Below are 15,331 nucleotides of genomic sequence, written 5' to 3' on the forward strand. Positions count from 1 at the left end.
ATAATTTTAATCATTACAGGTTTGTTCTCTTCAGTGTAGGATAAAACCGTCATAAAAGTGTCATGAAGAACTTTTCTTCTATAGATCACAGATGTGACTGGTGACCCATCAGATTGGCCACTGTTCTGTGCTGTTTGCTTGTAGTTAATTAATTAGTTAGTTTATTTTGTTCTCCAGTGTTCTTAATATCACACTGCAGAATCTACTGGAAATTGTACATAGGTTGCAGGAGGAGAGATGGAAGAAAGGAGAAGTATTTTAATACATTTGTGTATAGCTGATGACACACAGAATTGCTACATAAATCACACAGATCTAGGGACTTAGAGCTAGACATTTTATGAGCTCCAGAAACACAGTTCTCTAACAGCTGAGTTAAAATACATTTCCTTTAGCTGCTGGTAAAAGTACAGTTGTCTTATTCTTTCCATGATCATTCAATCTCTCCTCTCTCTCTCTCTCTCTCTCTCTCTCTCAGAGAGAGTACTAGTATCTTACAAAGGGAAGGGGAAAAATGAAATTACTTTGTTCACAGCTCTGCATTTTCAGGGCTGAAATGTCCTGTCTAGTAATTGGGAAGTAGCATCTTTGCAAATGCCTGTTGGTCTAGTCAGGGTGAGTGTGTGAATTAGTCCAGAGGTCATAACGTCCTAGGAAAGTTTTATATCAAGTTCAGTGAAAGGAGTTTAGAAGAAATATACAATTTGTAAAGCTGAAGGCAACTTTAGTATCAAGACTTAGTGCTTGATCTAAGAAGCTGCCTAAGTAATAAATGGCTAGCAACAAATCTATTTCCCCAAATACCAGTGATTAGAACTGCATGTAAAATACTTACATCTCTACATATATTTTAGATTTGTGTGTCTGCCTGTCTGTGAGCTTGTCTGTGTGTGTGTGTCTGTCTGTTCAAGAACTCCTTCTAAATCAGTGTTTCTTAAACCTTTTAAGACCAAGGACCAAACAATTTTTTTTATGAGGAACACCAAGGATTTTTTGTTGAGGAAAAAAAAAGGTGACCTGCCCCTTTAAGGATGGCTATTTTAAATTCTGTTCTCTGCAGGACACCTCCGACTGCCTCGCAGCACACCGGGTGTGCCACGGAACACAGTTTAAGAAACCCTGTTCTAAACAGTAAGAGCTAGGAGCACCAAATTTGGAGCGCAGCTTCCTCTTATCCTAACTTAAAGCACAGTCAGGGTTTACTTATGCCAAGAAAATGGGAAGTGCTGGGAATGGAAAGGGAGGGGCACCGAGAGGACGGACATGATACTCAGAGTGGCCACTGGGGGCAGTGAGCCTGCAGGGGAGAGCAATGCTGCAAAGAGACCACTTGGGAGGCAGATGCACCACCAAGAGAGTGGCCAGAAGGGCTGGGGCTCCACCGCCTTGCTTGTGACCAGATCAGGTAAGTAGTCTCCCTGCCCCGAATCCTTCTCCTCTCCCCCAGCCCTTGCCCACAGCATGTGGCCGAGGGAGGTCCGTGATGGCTGGGAGGAGCAGGGGGGTGGGGTGGAAAGAAGGCCCTACTGGCTGAGACAGCTGGGGGGATGGAGGGAGGAGAGAGACGAAAAGGCCCTAACAGCTGGGGGAGGGAGAGAAAGCACCACTGGATGGGACCCTCTGCCCTGAACCTCTCTGCACCTCTTACCCCACCATATACATCCCCACCCTCTTTTCTTGCCTGCCCCTACATCTCCAAGGCTCTGTCCTGACTCTTGCACCCCCACAATGCCAGCACCCTGCCCTGAAGAACCCGGGCAATGATGGGTAAGTCTTTTAGTACTTAATAAGGAACGGATACCCTCTGAGCTGCAGGTCAGCAACATGTCTGAATCGTTTTCTTGTTGGAAACTTTAGTAAGTATTTAATTATATGATAGCCTCACCAGTAAGGATTTCAGGATCTTCCCCTTGCTAACAGCTGCCTGCATTACTATGTATGACCAACATTTCTATGGTCTAAATTTTAAAGGGTACGCCCAGTTGTCCTGACCTACTTTTATCCATGAGTTGACTGTGGCAAGAAGCCAGCTGATTTATTTTCAGAGCTCACACCCTTTGCCTGAGCCCTGCTCAGTTAGCAAATATTTGATATATGTACTGCATTTCTTTCTTATGGGATTTTATGTGATGAAAGATTGTGCAATCCCTTTTCAGGACTTGTCACAGCATGTACATATCTTATGTTGCTTGTTGATTTTTTCCCACGGCTGCCATGTTCACTATGGATTTGCTTTAAAACAGAACAATATAATTAATCTCCTGCCATATTCTGACACCCAACATGATATTAATGCTGGCTCAATCAAACTCATAGGCCTAATAATAGAACTTTTCAAACTCTAAGAGAATCTATGAGGATTGATTTCAGCCACCATTTTGGCTTCTCCCCTCCTGAGCAAGGTATGCCTGGAGCCACATTGCAACAAGTTTAATTTGTCTGATTCAAAGCACTTCTCTGCCTAGAAGTAAAAAAAACAAAAAACCAAAAAAAAAAAACCCCTCAAAATGTATTAAACATCAGAGCAGCTATGCTGTCATGGACTCATGGGAGAATGCTGCAAAATCTCACATTTATTCTGTGGAACTGATTTACTTTTAGAGTCTTATTAATGTGATTGTTTAGTTCAGCCACAAAAATGGAGGGGAGGGGGGCGGAAAATCATTCTCCATGGTGGTTACAGTAGCAGCCCTGATAGCAGCACCATGACCTTGGCTCACCACTTTCTTCCCCTTTGCACAGTGACCAGCTAATGATGCAGTTTAAGCCTCGCTACCTAGACCAGTAGTCTCCAACCTTTTTAGGCAAAAGATCACTTTTTGAATTTAAGTCAATCCAGGACCTACCTCATACCTAGACCATCCTGCCCTGCTCTTTCTCTGAGGCCCTGTGCCTGCCCCACCCCTTCACGAAGGCCACCCCCTGCTCACTCTGTGGAGATTGGGTACAGAGGGGACACCATGACCTCTTACCCCTTCCTCTGTCTCCCCCACCCTGCCCAGCAAGCAGGAGGCTCCTGGGGGCAGCTCCAGGGCAGAGGGAAGGAGCAGCACCGTAGTGGAGGGAGGAGCAGCTGAAGTGCCAGCACTTGGTAGCCTTCTGGCCAAACCAGTCAGGATCACCCCTCAGAGGCTCCAAGATCTACCAGTAGATCCCGATCTACTGGAAGGTGACCACTGACCTAGACAATGCTTGAGCACCAGAGCCTTTGTCCAGTGGTACTTGTGGCAGGAAAGTATGAAGCAGATGTTCCTCCTTCTGTGCTTTGTGGGGGCATTGACACAGATGATCTGTACTAGAATGGGCTGTGTCAGTACCAGTGATGAAGACGAAGGCCTGGTTTGCACACAAGTTGAATTGGTTTAACTAAAATTGATTTAAAAACTGATTTTATTTAAATCAGTGGAAACCTCTGTTGGACACAATTAACTGCTTTTATCTGTCCAACTTGGGCCTGTACATTTACCAGAGTATGCTAAACTCCTATGTCAGGTTTCAAATCAATTTAGTAGTGTCCACAATGATTGAGTTAATACTATAGCAGCTTAAAAATACACGATTAGTTAAACAGGTGCAACATTGGGTGTGGACCAGACCCAAATACAAAGTCTGTTTAATGCAAACAAGAGAGGGTAATAATTCTTGCCTTGCTCCCAGCAATAACAATTAAAAATAAAACAATAAAAAGTTAATAAAAATGAAAGTTAAATCAATGCAGCAGCCCAGAATCAACAATTTGCTTGAGCCACGTGGAATTTGAAAGTGAAGAATTCTTATACCCCTCTTCTAAATCTAAACCTATGATTTTCAACATACTCGGAGGAAAGAAATGGAAAAACATTATCAAAATTATGACTACATGGTCTGTTTGTTTCACTGAACTAGAGAGGCTGTTAAATTCTCTAACCTCTTGCCGCTCTCTGCAAGGGGGAAGTGGGATTTTACACCCATGAATGATTTCCCATACCATAACCACTTTAAAATCAGATTCCAACTACTTCGTGAGGCCACATCATCCTTTAAGTGGGCAAGGAAAGCATCAATGAGTACAGTACAATGAAAAAGCAGCTATGACTCTTGTACCCTTCTATGCCCTTGGCTGATAATGGGGGTGGCAGTTATAAATAATTTAAGAAATTTATCAAGTGTTGTAGCAATCACCAGTGGAAAGTGAACTGCAAAGCACTTCAAATCTATTTTGCTTCACCAATAGGTGCTGAACGTCCCCATTGAGCAGGATAAGAAATATATACACAAGTAAATCAGTGTTAAAAACTTAAGAAACCAAACACCAGTTACGGGGCTATGGTCACTATATTCTGACTTCACGAGCCAAAGGACTTTGTGGGCAATAGTTGTGTCCTTGCATTTGAATTGGAGCAGAGTTATTCAGTAGGACTCTGGGAGTAGTTACAAACACAGTTGGCTGGACTACGAGTGGTACTAAATTGAATTCCGTGAGAGTTGGACCCATTCCTGTCAGCTTTGAATTTATCCTGTTATTTGTTTTTGTGCATTTCATTCAGGCAGCCCAGTAGGGCGGTGACTGTTTGTAAAATGAACTTCAGACTCCAAACTAAACCTTTGTTTAGTGAACCTCTACCAGTTTGGTTTTGCAAAGAGCAGGCAAATGTTCTTAAAGGTATTTTAAAATTCTCTTCCCAATCAACAGAAGACTGTGTAGCAATCTCTGCAATCAACAGAAGACTGTGTAGCAAGCTAACAGTCTCACTGAAAATCTCATACTGTGAGAGCTGAGGTTTCCTGAGGAAGTTGACAGCAGAAAGAGTCACAACAGGAATAACATTCTCCTTTGCATGCCACAGGGGTCCACACCAACCTAAAAGGTGTTTTTTTTTTTAATACAATGCATTTAGTGTAAAAAAAATTAGTGGGCCGAATCCCGTTTATACATATCATTGGCACCCTTTATGAGATGCTACAGAATAAATAGAAGCAGACCAGCTAGGTGAGTCTCATCCCTGGGGCAGAGAGGGGAAGACTGAATTGTCACAGCATAAGCAAAGAGCCTTCTATGAACTGAAAAGACACTCTTTGCACTGGAGAAGTATCTTTCTAATAGGGGTTTGCACCACATCAGTGTGACTATATGGGTACAAAACCCCCTGAGGTAGACAAGGCCTTAGTCATAAAATATGGGAGAAGGGAGAGAAAAGCAAAGGTTATATTGATAAGCTCTCCAAGGGAGTTGGAAAGACTATCACTGACTTCAAGGGGTTCTGCATTTGGCCTTCGGTTATTCAGTAACCTACAGACACACATTGAGTGCTCCCTTAAATTAGTATTGTTTGGTTGTTTTTAATTGCCTCAAGTGACACAGCATGGATAAAGGTGTGAGAGTACAATGGGACAGGAAATAAGGGGGTGCCTAACATCTGACATCATTGGTACATTAGGAAGTGAGGTCAAAGATATTAAAGGAGGATTAAGCTCTGAAAACAAGGAAGAGGAGTGTGAGCTGCTGTGTTTATCTGCTATGGAAATAATGGACTTTAAGACCAGAAGGGACTATCATGATCCTCTAGTCTGATACACATTTCATGCCAAATAACTTCACCCATCTCTCCTATAATTGAACACTAACCTCTGGCTGAGTTCCTCAAATCACGAATTAAAGACGACAAGTTACAGATAATCCACCATTTCCTTTATTTTAAAGCAAACGACCTGATCACCATGCTGTAGGGGCAGGTGAAACTCTGCCCTCCCTCCCCCACATCCAGCATCTCTGCCAAGCTGACCTGGGGGGGAATTTCTTCCCAGTTGTCAAATATGATGATCAGTTAGGCTCTCCACATGTTGTTGAGACCCACGAGCCAGTGTGTGGCTTCATCTCATTAAATTCCATATACATCTAACTGTGGCCTTTTATGTTCTATTCCGGAAACAAACAAAAGGAATGTATCTCCTTTATGTACTCTATGTAGCATCAGAGGAAGCGTGTGGTGTCAGGCAATTTAGAAATTCTGTTAGTTTTAATAGGGACACTACTCCAAGAAGTTGTAATTTTTTCACTCTACACCACTTAAGACTTTAGCTGGAATATTCTGTCCAGTTCTGGGCAGCACATTTCAGGAAAGATATGGGCAAATTGGAGAACATTCAGAGAAGAGCAACAAAAATGATTAACGGTCTAGCAAATATGACCTATAAGGAACGATTGAAAAAAATCTAGTCTCATTTACTCTGAGACTAGAAGACCTACAAGGGAAGAAATGAGTCTTCAAGTACATAAAAAATTGTTAAAGATCAGGGTGATAAATGTTCTGCATAGCCACTGAAGACAGGACAAGTAGTAGTGGGTTTAATGTGCAGCAAGGGAGTTTCAGGTTGGTATCAAGAAAAACTCCCTAATTGGAAGGATAGTTAAGCACAATATCATTACCTAGGAAGGTTATGGAATCTCCACCAATGGAGGTTTTTAACAACAAGGCACAAACATCTGTCTGACTTCAGTTTCACTTAAGAAATCAAATGGTGGAAAAGACCTTTGAATCATTTTTCACTGATCTAAAGACAAGAAGTCCAGACACGCAATTTCCAGACTCTGAGTCACTGATAAGAGATCAAACTGTGATGGGTACAAAAGATATGAATGTGGAGGGAAAAAAAAAAAAACAGTTACCAGAGCCAGATCTTAATCTTGGGTAAGCAGTGAAAATTTACCAACCTGCAGAACTTAACAATCATTGCACATTTTAGAAAAAACAACACATAAATGTGAATATAAACTTAAGTAAAAAAGTCTTTGAAGCGAACAGTGTGAAAGTGTTTAAAAAAAAAAAAAGCATATGAAAGAATGTTCTAGATGTGAAAGGAGTCACCAGCCTAGACAATGTCCTGAATATGGTCAAACCTGTCATATCAACAAAAAATAGAATCAGTTTTGCAAACAAGTCAGTAAAGAGAAAAGTGTGAAAAACTTAGAACTGTACACTGAACTCAACCTTTAAAAATGTCTCAGAGAAGATATTGAATAAAGATTACAGAGCTGACATTACAGATGAAGAAAATTTGTTTGAGTATTTTTCTAATTGCATGACTAACTGATTTATTTTTTCCATTTAACTATATTTTACATTGTAGCCAATTTACCAATGCCAGTGAATAACCATGCAAACTGATATCCTAATTCCAGAGTCACATAATTAATTTAGTTTATATGTATTAGTAAGAGAAGGACTTATGTTCAAAGGGAGATGGCTCTCTCTTGAACGTCCTGCTGTGTACATAGTGCCAAAAGCCAAAATAAGCTAGTTTGACTTAAGCTATGCAATTGATGTAGCTGAAGTTGAGTAGTTTATTTCGGCTTTAGCCCTGCTCTGTAGATGTGCCCTATGACAGCACAATTAGGAATCATAGCAGAAAACAAGGGAACATTTTGTTTAAAAAAAATCCAGTTCTTTATAATGATGCACATCATTACATGTTCATTTTTAAAAATAAGGTTACCTTCAATAATACAGTACTTATTATTTGTAACTAACACGTATATAGCCCTAAATGTAGTCCTTCCCAATATGGTTGCTAATGAACATTTCTCACAATCAGTATACATGTTGTCTGAACTTGACAGGTGACTGTTGTTTTACATTCTTTAAGAGAACAAGAGACTGAATAATCCAGGCTCTTAGTACTCTAATCTGTAGACACAAACCCCACCATTTTAAAAATAGATCTGAAATGGATTTAACAATGCAAAGAAATGCAGTCACAGACTCCCAGTATCATATGCTGATACATTTGTATTGTGAGATAGATAGGATCATAGCCAGTCCAATATTTCCCCCAGCCCCTATTTTTAAGATAAACATTTTTCATTTCAAGAAAAAAAAAACATGTTTTAAATATTTGACCTAAGCACGTATTGGGTCATCTCTTTAACAAACAAAACCAAACCCCGTAATTTTGATGATTTAATTAAATTTCACAGTTTATTATATTATAATTATTGATTCCATTTACAATACTAGGAAAAATGTTCTCAAAACTTGTGATTTTTTAAAAAAGAAATGAAGCAAGTTGTTCAATGATGGCTCAGGAATAATTTGCAGACTTTCACTGATCTTGAAAGTATACAAAAAATGTTCTAATTTCCTTTGGATGAATAGTCACAGTAGAGTTTTCTGTGGTCTTCTTTGCATTACCGGAGAACCCTATAAAATGTAAAAATACAGATGTATATGATGTTTATGTTTCTGAAAAACTTTATGCCAAATCAAATGCTGTCCTAACATTTTTGAACCTAGGTTTGAATAGATTTTCTGATTTTAACAGCTGCACCTATAACTCTAAGGAAAACATATTCATAATTTTAAAATATATTGTAAACCATCTACCTCATGCTACTGATACTAATCTCTTGCTAAAGATACACTCGGTAAAAGGTTCACATTTCCAGAGCATTCTTTCTGAGAGAAAAATCCAACAGTTCATATTCCCAAACTGCTGCTTTACTGAGGTGGCTCTACAGTTCACTGTTCATTTAGGCCTGGTCACAGAATACTAGAAATGGAAGGGACCTCGAGAGGTCATCAAATCCAGTTCCCTGCCCTAATGGCAGGACCCAGTACCATCTAGACCATCCCTGATAGATGTCTATCTAACCTGCTCTTAAATATCTCCACAGATGGAGATTCTACAACCTCCCTAGGCAGCTTATTCCAGTGTTTAACCACCCTGACAGTTAGGAAGTTTTTCCTAATGTTCAACCTAAACCTACCTTGCTGCAGTTTTATCCTATTGCTTCTTGTCCTAGCCTCAGAGGCTAAGGAGAATAATTATTCTCCCTCCTCTATGACACCCTTTTAGATACCTGAAAACTGCTATCATGTCCCCTCTCAGTCTTCTCCTTTCCAAACTAAACAAGCCCAATTCTTTCAGTCTTCCTTCATAGCTCATGTTCGCTAGACCTTTAATCATTCTTGTTGCTCTTCTCTAGACTTTGTGCAATTTCTCTACATCTTTCTTGAAATGTGGTGCCCAGTACTGGACACAATACTCCAACTGAGGCCTAATCAGCACAGAGTAGAGAGGAAGAATGACATCTCGTGTCTTGATCACCACACACCTATTAATGCATCCCAGAATCACGTTTGCTTTTTTTGCAACAGCATCACACTGTTGACTCATATTTAGCTTGTGGTCCCTCTACGACACTTAAATCCCTTTCTGCAGTACTCCTTCCTAAACAGTCGTTTCCCATTCAGTATGTGAGAGCCTGATTGTTCCTTTCTAAGAGGAGTACTTTGCCTTTGTCCTTATTAAACTTCATCCTATTTACCTCAGACCATTTCTCCAGTTTGTCCAGATCATTTTGAATTATGACCCTATCCTCCCAGTTGCAACCCCTCCCAGTTTTGTATCATCTGCAAACATAATAAGTGGTTTACACTACAAAATTAAGTCCGCTTCATTATGTACTCAGCTGTGTGAAAAATCCACATCTCTGAGTGGCATAGTTAAACCAGCCTAATCCCCAGTATAGACAGCACTAGACTGATGGAAGGAATCTTCTGTTGACCTACCTACCATCTCTTAGGGAGATGGATTAACTTTTCCATGGGAGAATCTTTCCTGTCACTGTAAGAAGAATCCAGACTGAAATGCTATTGAGGTGCAGCTGTGATGTTGTAGCATTTTAAGTGTAGATAAGCCCTTTATATCTTCTCTATAATTTACCTACGTTTCTCAAGATCATATAGTCAGTGGCTTGGCCAGGATTATAATTCAATAAACTTTTTTTATATTAACATTCAATCTTAACAACTGCAACTTCTTCATATCTTAAAACATAACTCAAAACCCAGAACCACAAAAAGAGGATGATGCTTACAAAAAACAACAAAAAACACACCACCTAAATACAAACCAACCCTCCCCCCCGACAATGGTGGTCAGAAACAAGGCAAAATACAACCACCCTAGCATCTGTGCAATACAACACACACACACACAACCAGAAAAGAACTTGAAATTAATCCATCCCACACAGTTTGGATATGGAACACAAATCCCCCAAAGTTTGTGGGTTTTTTGATCTATGGTTTTAAACACCTCTTCTATGAATTACAGAGTCAAGCACGTTGAGTGCAGAATGCTGACAATCCAATCAAGATTGCACCCACTGAGAGTCTGTGCACGGAATGAACAGTGCTCACTTAATTAACGACTCCTTCAATTTTTTGTTTTATTCTCATTGTTCAACATGTGGCTCCAGGCCTTATATACTGCACTATGGAACTTTACCCTGAAGACAGAATTATTAATTCCCTCATGGGCTTGACTATGGTGTGTATCACTATAGTATCTAAGGGTATGTCTACACTACCACCCTAGTTCGAACTAGGGTGGTTAATGTAGGCAAGCGGAGTTGCAAATGAAGCCTGGGATTTGAATTTCCCGGGCTCCATTTGCATATTGCCGGGCGCCGCCATTTTTAAATGTCTGCTAGTTCGGACTCCGTGCCGCGTGTAGCCGTGGGCACGAACTAGGTAGTTCGGATTAGGCTTCCTATTCCGAACTACCGGTACTCCTCGAAAGAGGGATGTAGTCTAGACATAGTCTTTGCCAGTGACTCTCTCAGGTATCTGCTGACATCAGAGAAATGGTTAGACTCAAAATCCTGAATTGCAACATCCAATGAAAATACCATCAACATATGTCAACAGCCTGGGACTTGAAAAAAAACAACCACCCCGCAAACATCTCATTTCCCACGTACCTCTGCTTAGGTGTTGTGCTGATTTCCATTTCCATCTCTCCAAAGTCTTTATATCCCAGGTTCCTGTGAGTGACCGCTCTTCCACCAACACCACTGTTCCCAACCATTTCAGCAGAGACTACATGAAAAGCAATCCCAAAATATCCAATTAATGTTACTTAAGGGAATGCCTAGTGCAGCTCAGTGAAGCAGCTGAGCAAGGGCAGAATTTTGATCTGTAATCTCAAAAGATTTCATACTCTCAGCAATTACTGAGCCGTGTACACTTGAAAACCACCAGAGATGATTCAGCACAAATGGATCCCCCTTTAAAAGTTACCAAAGCACTTATTAGATACTGCATTCTTGACACTGAAGAAGGCTGGATCTTCTTTGGGGTCTACTCCAGTGAAGCAGAACTCCCATGTCATATGTGATACCTGCCCTTGTGTCCTTTGTATTTTTATAAAATATACTGTTCTCTCCCCTATTATTGTGTAAAAAAGCCAAACAATCAAGAGGGGAAATGGTCTTTGCAAGAGAGACAGTCACATGACCAGACGCAAAGTGCTGTCAAACACCTTTCACATTTCAGTAATCTCAGGTGTCACTTGCAACATTAGATACAAAGACATTACAGAGAGAACTGAAAGAGGTCTATACTATTTAAGTCATCATACAAATATTACATTGATATCTACACAAACTCAATCATACCGATGCTTGTGCATTTTTTCACTATTAACGTGATGTCTGTCAGCTAGGGTCATGGCTATTGTGAGGAAGGGTAGTTGGAAAAATGAACTATGACCTTAGCAGGAGGCAGAATTTTGCCAGTAATGTCAGTAGCAGCATTTCTGGCTCCATTTTTTTGAATACTTTCTAATTAAAAGAAGAGGGAGGTTACGTTTTTGTAAAAAGATTCTTCTTCCACAGTCAAAGATGAGCAGAGGACTTAATTAGACGGTGGTGTAATGTGTTCTACAGAAGGTGATTTGTAAGGCATGCTTATGTGACACACACTATCTTAAAGGTTATCACTAATCCCTTATCAATATCTTATGTGACACACACACTAAAGTTCCCAATTGCACTTTAACATACTGTGGTTTGCAAAAGTTCCACATTAAAACACATAAGGAAACCATAGTCCACCCCAGGAAGATCAACATGGGCTAACTAATACACAACACATTACTGCATTTAGAAACCATACTCCTGTAGATTATATTACCCCACCAGGCACATAATCCCCAAGTCATGGGTGCGGAACTTCAGGCCCGGGACCTCGGGACTGGGGGCTGGATGTGACCCCCAGCTTGCCTGGATCCGGCCCCCCAAGGCTTAGGGCTCCCCTCCTACCATTTGGGAGCCCGCGCCTACTGAGGGACTGGAGCACACAAAATCTACTAGCCTGGGTCCCAATAGGCTCAGGTGCGCGAGGGGAATGTGGGGAGCGTCTTTGTTGTTCTCAGTCACGGGCCATGTTAGTGGGGGCTTGGAGTTTTTTTTTTCCGGCTTCTCAGTAGTGTGCAGCCCCCGACTGATTTTTCCCTGGGCCAGGGCTCCCGGCCCAAGAAAGGTTCCCCACCCTTCCCTAAGTGGTGCTTTAGGAGGAGTGATTCATTTTACTTTCAGATTCACTGTTGCAGGCTGAGACAGTACAGGATCCTCTCCCACTTCATACAAATGCCTGATTCTTAGAAGTATACGTCTGAAGTCTGCATCCTCTTGCTTTCCTATTCCTAAAACCCCAAAACAAAACAGGTTTTATTATTTAATACTGAAAACTTAAGACTTCTGTTGGAAGTTACTCACCTCATATATCTATCTCATAGAACTGGAAGGGACCTTGAGAGGTCATCAAGTCCTGTCCCCATGGCAGGACTAAGTACCATCCCTGACAGACTTACCCCAGATCCCTAAATGGCCCCCTCAAGGATTGAACTCACAACCCTGGGTTTAGCAGGCCAATGTTCAAACCACTGAGCTATCCCTTCCCTGAAGATTTCAGGAAGAGATTTTCAAAAGCACAAAATACAGGGAAACATCCAATAACTATTGGCATATTTATATTAGTAAAATCTGAAGGCCTTAACCTAGTCCAATTCGGGGTCCATCATTACAGAAAGGATGTGGACGCATTGGATAAAGTCCAGTGGAGGACAATAAGGATGATTAGGAGGCTGGAGCACATGTCTTACAAGGAGAAGCTGAGGGATTTGGGCTTAATTAGTCTACAGAAGAGAAGAGTGAGTGGGTATTTGATAGCAGCCTTGAACTACCTGAAGGTGATTTGTAAGGGGTGGAGGTTCCAAAGAGGATGGAGAGAGGCTGTTTTCAGTAATGAAAGATGACAGAAGGAGGAGCAATGGTTACAAATTACAGGTGGGGGAGGTCTAGCTTGGATATTAGGAAAAACGATTTTACAAGGAGGATGGTGAAGTACTGGAATGGGTTACCTAGAGAGGTGATGGAATCTCCATCCCTAGAGGTTTTTAAGTCCCAGCTCAACAAAACCCTGGGTGGGGTGAGATAGTTAGGATTGGTCTTGCTTTGGGTGGGGGGCTGGACTCGATGTCCTCCTGAGGTCTCTTCCAGCCCTAGGATTCGATGATACTAGCCCAAGCCCCATTGTGCATGTGCTGCACAGTCATCTAGTAAAACTATCTCAAAGGCCTCTTTGGGAACATTTTCAAAGGGAGATCGGTGCTTAAATGACTTTATACTCTTTGAGGCAAAGTGTGTCTTTTACTATATGTCTTCGCAGCACAGAGGTCTAAGGTTTAAGTGCTACCATAATAAAGATAATTAATAACAGTCACAAAACAAAGGCAGAAAAGAAAATCAGTCCTTATAAGTGTCATATGCTGAGTAATCTCCATCTCTAACTGACTTATTGCTGAAAGAGAACCTACCTTTGTGAATATTCTGTAGCTGCTCAGTGTGGTTGGAGCTGTATGTCCACCCAGGAATGCTTAGGGTCTGGAGATGAAGATTAGCTGGCAGGGTTACAGGATCCCTCTGAACAGAATGATGCTGTCCTTGCAGCTTTGGTTTCTCAGCTGAATGTGAAATCAAAAAAGAGCTACCATGTAAAACATGGTTATACTAAGAGAGGACCCTCTCCAGTGGCACAGTACAGGTTGTACCTCCCTGAACTGGGACTCTCTGGTCCGGCAACATCTATGGTCAAGCACAGACCACGGATGTTTGCGGACCACAGAGCCCAGGAACAGATGATCTGGCCCAAGGGCAGGAGCATGATGGGGAGGAACAGTGACTCAGCCAGGAGCCCCAGACTGGGGGGAGAGCAACACAGTGGGGAGTTCTGGTCTCAGCGGCCGGGAAGCTCCGACCCCAGTGGCAGCCAGGGAGCTCTGGCCCCAGCTCCAGCCGTGGAGATGCAGCCCTTCACCTCCGGCCCCAGCACTGACTGAGGAGATCCAGCTCTGGCCACGGAGCCAGGTAACTGCAGAGCTCCTGCTGTGGCACTCCGGCCCTGCTAGCAGCGAGGCCAGTGACAACTAGAGTGTCCTGGGGGAGCTGGAACAGCAGTGGGGTCAGGCTGGAGCCCAAACCAGGGGACAGTATGGGCCATGAGGGGAGGGACCTTCCCTGGTTTGGCAAATCCCCTCGTTTGGGACCAGTCAGGTCCCGAGGGTGCCGGACCAGGGAGGTCCGACCTGTACTGCTTTTGGAAGAGAAGACCGTGCTCTCTTTCTGTCTGAACTGGACCAGGAGTGGATGAGGCACTCTCTCTTCAGATGTTTTGAGGTACTGCACTGAAAGAAGCATGACTTTTATTAGTACCCCAGTAAAGCATGCTTCATCTAGTCTTGCTGCTACTATTCATTGGTATGTCTTTGTTATTTGAAAGACATTTTAAACTGGGAGTCAAAAGTTCTCTCAGTTAACTACTGTGGCAAAGATTTTCAGCCAATGGGTGCCTACAGTTTGACTCCTAAATCTGTGGAGAGAGGCACCAGAATAAATAAACCCATTTTCAAAGGCACTGAGCATTCAACACCTATTCTTAAAGGACAATGAGAAATCGTGAAGGCTCATCTTGGAAAAGCCCGTCCAATTGTTTGGGTCTAGCCTAAATGTAGGCTTAGAAGCCAAGAGGCTAGGCAGAATAATTCTTAGGTTTTTTTTTTTTTTAAACTAAGAACAGTTACCTGCGAGTTCTCCATACATAACAACTGGTCTGTGTTCTAACGCCAGCGCACTTGTCTGATACAGACCATTAGTTGCAGGCTTGGTTGCTACGATGAGCCAGAACACTGGCCGAACCACTGAGGTGTCATTCAAAGTAAGATTGTAATTCAGGTCCCACTCAAGGTTATTCCATAGTCTCCGATGTAGCATCACCTGCATAATGAAGATAAAAACCAGAGCAGCCATCATGTTTTAGTCACATCGTCAGAAGCCAGGAAATTACTGTTTTACTATAAAAACATTTTCATTCATTACCTCCACTTGCCCATTTCCTTGACTTGAGACACCATGAGATCTTTCTGCAAGCAGCATCATCCTCATGCTGTCATCCTCAATGTAGGCAGTCTGGACCATAGGATAATAGTTCTGAAGACACACAATAAATCA

The 15,331-nt window shown here is 41.9% G+C and overlaps 1 protein-coding gene across 2 annotated transcripts in view; it reads right to left on the bottom strand.

The window, feature by feature from the left end:
* Window positions 1–7,746: 7,746 nt before the first annotated feature.
* Window positions 7,747–15,331, bottom strand: part of MAN2B2 (mannosidase alpha class 2B member 2) — a 41,956-nt gene continuing 34,371 nt past the window's right edge. For both annotated transcript variants that reach the window (XM_075930762.2, XM_075930763.2), the window contains 6 exons: window positions 15,200–15,310; window positions 14,905–15,097; window positions 13,642–13,788; window positions 12,356–12,468; window positions 10,745–10,862; window positions 7,747–8,177 (listed from right to left, as the gene is read on the bottom strand). In XM_075930762.2, the coding sequence (XP_075786877.2) occupies window positions 8,080–8,177; window positions 10,745–10,862; window positions 12,356–12,468; window positions 13,642–13,788; window positions 14,905–15,097; window positions 15,200–15,310 (780 nt within the window). In that variant the 3' untranslated portion in view covers window positions 7,747–8,079. The remainder of the gene's footprint in view (window positions 8,178–10,744; window positions 10,863–12,355; window positions 12,469–13,641; window positions 13,789–14,904; window positions 15,098–15,199; window positions 15,311–15,331) is intronic.

The sequence above is a fragment of the Pelodiscus sinensis genome, chromosome 4, assembly GCF_052426305.1.
Source record: "Pelodiscus sinensis isolate ZL-2025 chromosome 4, ASM5242630v1, whole genome shotgun sequence".
Taxonomy (NCBI): Eukaryota; Metazoa; Chordata; order Testudines; family Trionychidae; genus Pelodiscus; species Pelodiscus sinensis.